Source organism: Nelumbo lutea, chromosome 4 (genome assembly GCF_056320005.1).
Source record: "Nelumbo lutea isolate HS-2025 chromosome 4, American lotus-T2T, whole genome shotgun sequence".
NCBI classification, from domain to species: domain Eukaryota; kingdom Viridiplantae; phylum Streptophyta; class Magnoliopsida; order Proteales; family Nelumbonaceae; genus Nelumbo; species Nelumbo lutea.
In genome coordinates, this window is record NC_142687.1 from 76700198 (window position 1) to 76703625 (window position 3428).

General features: G+C 41.7%; 1 protein-coding gene across 1 annotated transcript; it reads right to left on the reverse strand.

The window, feature by feature from the left end:
• Positions 1 to 2847, reverse strand: LOC148861176 (gibberellin 2-beta-dioxygenase 2-like). Its single transcript, XM_088986429.1, has 3 exons — positions 2304 to 2847; positions 1088 to 1460; positions 1 to 597 (listed from the first exon to the last, which is right to left on the reverse strand). The coding sequence occupies exons 1-3, from the start codon at positions 2681 to 2683 to the stop codon at positions 304 to 306; spliced, it is 1047 nt and encodes a 348-aa protein (XP_088842555.1). The 5' UTR covers positions 2684 to 2847; the 3' UTR covers positions 1 to 303.
• Positions 2848 to 3428: the final 581 nt, after the last annotated feature.

Sequence of the window (3428 nt, forward strand, 5' to 3'; positions counted from 1 at the left end):
TGAGACTCTCAACTGGAAATAATTAATTAAGGTTTTTCATGAACAGAGCTAGAATATACCCACTAACTTGTCTTTTCATTTCTATACCCTGGTAACACTGGCATCTCCCCGACCTCTCTTCCAATAATCAAATGAAAGAAAAAGAAAAGGAAGAAAAAAATAAAAAATTCTGGGGAAGAAACAAAAGTAAAAAATCTTCCCCAAGAATGCATGCTTACAGTACAACATGCATGCATCTCCATCTCCGGCCGGCCATAAAATTAACAGAGAAGAATGAGGAGAGTTGATTGATATTGATGTGGTTCAAGCAGAAGCAGTGTCCTGCTCCTCATCGTCATCATCAGAAGGCGAAGGGGTCGTCGTCCTAAAGAAGTCAAGACGAGTGGCGCCCAATCGAAGAGAATATGTAACTTTCTTGTACTCGGCCCAGGTGAATGGTCTGTAAAGGCGAGGCTTCTGGGGTGTAACCATTTCTGAAAGAGGAGAGATCCATCCATGCAGCGGTGGAGCCCCAAAGAAGATCATCGACAACCGTGACTTGAACGAGTTAGCCATTGCCCTGTGTCTCACGCTCACAAACCTCCCATTCGTCATCGCCTGCTCGCAATATCCACCAACCACGTTAGTCTTAAAAATTTTCTATTGATGATCGATCACACTGATCACACTCACACTCACTTCACTTCAGTATGCATTCCTTCATCATGCATCTTAATTATTAACCTAGCTTTCAGGATAACTATCATAAATAATAAACCAGAACCGGGTCTAAACCGCCTGGCCCAGTCACCTATGAGTATGACCTACCTACACCAGTGTTGTACTTCTCCATCAACGTAATTGCTCATCTGAGACACATGTCATGTACTGTTGCATGGATGGGACCGGTTGCTTGAGTGCCAGCATGGCAGTAGACAGCGGGACCCAGTTAATCTCATACACAATTATTCTCTCTATTTCACAGGAGAGAGGAGAGAGGAGTAGTGGGGCCAGAGGGAGGGGACCCATCACAACTTCATCATCAACTCCCGTGATTGTTGTTTAGAGAGGAATTGAAGAAGAATGCTATATATAGAGAAATGCTAACCTGCAAGGCATCTCCGACGTTGATGCAGAAAGAGGTGGGGTCAGGAGGGACGGGGACCCACACTTCACCACCCAAAGATATCTGCAAGCCCTCGACTTCATTGGATCGTAAGAGGGTCAAAATCTGAGGGTCGGTATGCTCGCCGAAGCCGACCCTATTCTGGTGACGAGGGAGCGATGAGTTGCAGCCATGGCAGTCAATGCCACTGCCAGGTGGTGGATAGTGATTGAGCCTGAGGAGTGAGTCACTATCAACGTCTCTGATGAGGGAACTCAAGGCTGACTTGTCAGGGATCCTCAGGGCTTCTGCTATCAGATCCAGAATCTCACATGCCAGATCCCTAACTGCTTCTATGTATTCATTCACAGCACAGCTGCCACATCACACAAAATTAAACTGTGTTAGACCCTTGTTCAGGTATGACTGAACTGGGGCATTATTTAATGGGATGAGGTGCTGCTGCTATTCACTCACTTGTGCTTCTTTTGATCATAATTGTTATATATATTCTTCTATACATATATATTTCATCAGATCATATCAAATGATGGGTAGCACTACTCGTGGCTTTGGATCTTCTTGTACTAACACCATTCAAGCTTTCTCAGAGTGTACCATGTCGTTTGTATCGTCTTCTTGTACTCATGCTTCTTCTTGTCTCCGCCCATAGACGACTGATTGTATATCGATCACTAGAATTAAACTAAAGAAACTAGCTAGTTGGTATTTACTTCATTAACGTGTGTAAAGTAGATCGGTTGTCTAATCAGGGTTTGGTGGGAGCAAACTATTATCTATTACCAGATCACTGCACACTTATTGCCTCTCCTTAATTATTAAGGGAGAACATCTATGGAGCCTTCTCCTTCATCATTAGCTTTATTTCTTATTAACAACATCCGGCCAGCAATAAAATGGCTAAATCGAAAACCCAATGCTATTGTTAATCAAATTAATCCTTTTAATTTCTTCTGTTTGTTCATCCCTCTTGTTCTTTAATTACCAGAAAGAAATTGAAAAACTAGTCACAAGCCAATCTCTGATAATCGTCAGAAATTACATCTAACAACCATCAGTACTGTCCAACCACCATTCGTGTTTTGATTTCTTTATTTGTACGTGTGGGTAGGTGTTCATGAGAGAGAGAGAGAGAGAGAGAGAGAGAGAGAGAGAGAGACGAAGCTTGTTAATAAAAATAATAATAATTACTAGTTACCTGAACTTGGTTGGGTCAGTGGAGATAGCTTTGGAGGCTTGAGAAATGGAGAGAGGATTAGAATGGAGGAGGAGATACTCTACTTCACCCATGTCGCCATTGAAGCCAATGTTCTTGCTGCCATATCCAAAAGGACTGGGTGGACCGGCTTTCTGTTTCTCGGAGGCTGGTTTTGCAAAGAACTGGAAGCCTTCTTCCTCCATTCTTGCAACAACGTCCTTGGGGACGCCATGATTGATCACCTTGAAGAACCCATAGTCTTCACAGGCTTTTAGGATGAGCTCCATCACTTGTGACCGCTTGCGAGAGAGATCGATAACTGGAACTCCCACGGCTCGCATCCTTTCATTTCGAATTGTGGTAGCAGACGCCACCACCATACTTTGCTTCTTACTTGAACAAGAAAAGGAGAGAGAGAGAGAGAGAGAGCAAATGCGAGTTGGAGAGTAGTCTGCTGTGTTATTTAAAAGAGAAGGTGGTGGGGTTGAGTCTTCAGTGTGGGGATGATTTGGATATTTAGCGAGCGAGAGAGAGAGAGAAAGAGAGAGAGAGGCAAGTCTGGATAAAGAATTCGGGGATTTATTAATAAATCTCGTTGATTCAGGAACCGTAGACTGAGAGTTTGAGTGACGTACAACTAGCAAATTCGTGTTTCACAAGAACGTTGACCTTTTCTCTTCCTTTTTGACCTCTTTCCTCCCCGTTTCCCCTTCTCACTCGAGCGGTGAAACAATGAACGCGCTCTCATTGGTATATATCAATATTTGTTTCAAAACAACAAAATGGCTTGGAAGGGGTACAAATGCAAATATGTAAAGTGCAAAATTTTGTATGTATTTACGTTGTACATATTTGCATTTGCAGTCTTTCCAAAATGAGGCTCAATTCAAATATGTATAGCGTTAATACATATAAAATAATACAAAATATAAGATTTTGCACTCTATATAATTTGTATTTGTTCTCCTTCCAAACTCAGCCTAAGAAATTTGATTTGGGCACATTCTTTTTTCTTTTTTCTATAATACTAGTGGAGAAACCCGTGTGATGCACGGGTGGAAATGAATGAAAAATAATAATTAAAATTATAACTAAATTCATTAATGTAAATCAAGTATGATAAAG

Excerpts from the sequence above, each read along its gene's own strand:
- LOC148861176 (XM_088986429.1), bottom strand. The coding sequence starts at position 2,683 with ATGGTGGTGGCGTCTGCTACCACAATTCGAAATGAAAGGATGCGAGCC. Across the intron at positions 1,461-2,303 it reads ACTGACCCAACCAAGTTCAG|CTGTGCTGTGAATGAATACA; the intron begins GTAACTAGTAAT and ends GTGATGTGGCAG. Across the intron at positions 598-1,087 it reads ACGTCGGAGATGCCTTGCAG|GCGATGACGAATGGGAGGTT; the intron begins GTTAGCATTTCT and ends TATTGCGAGCAG.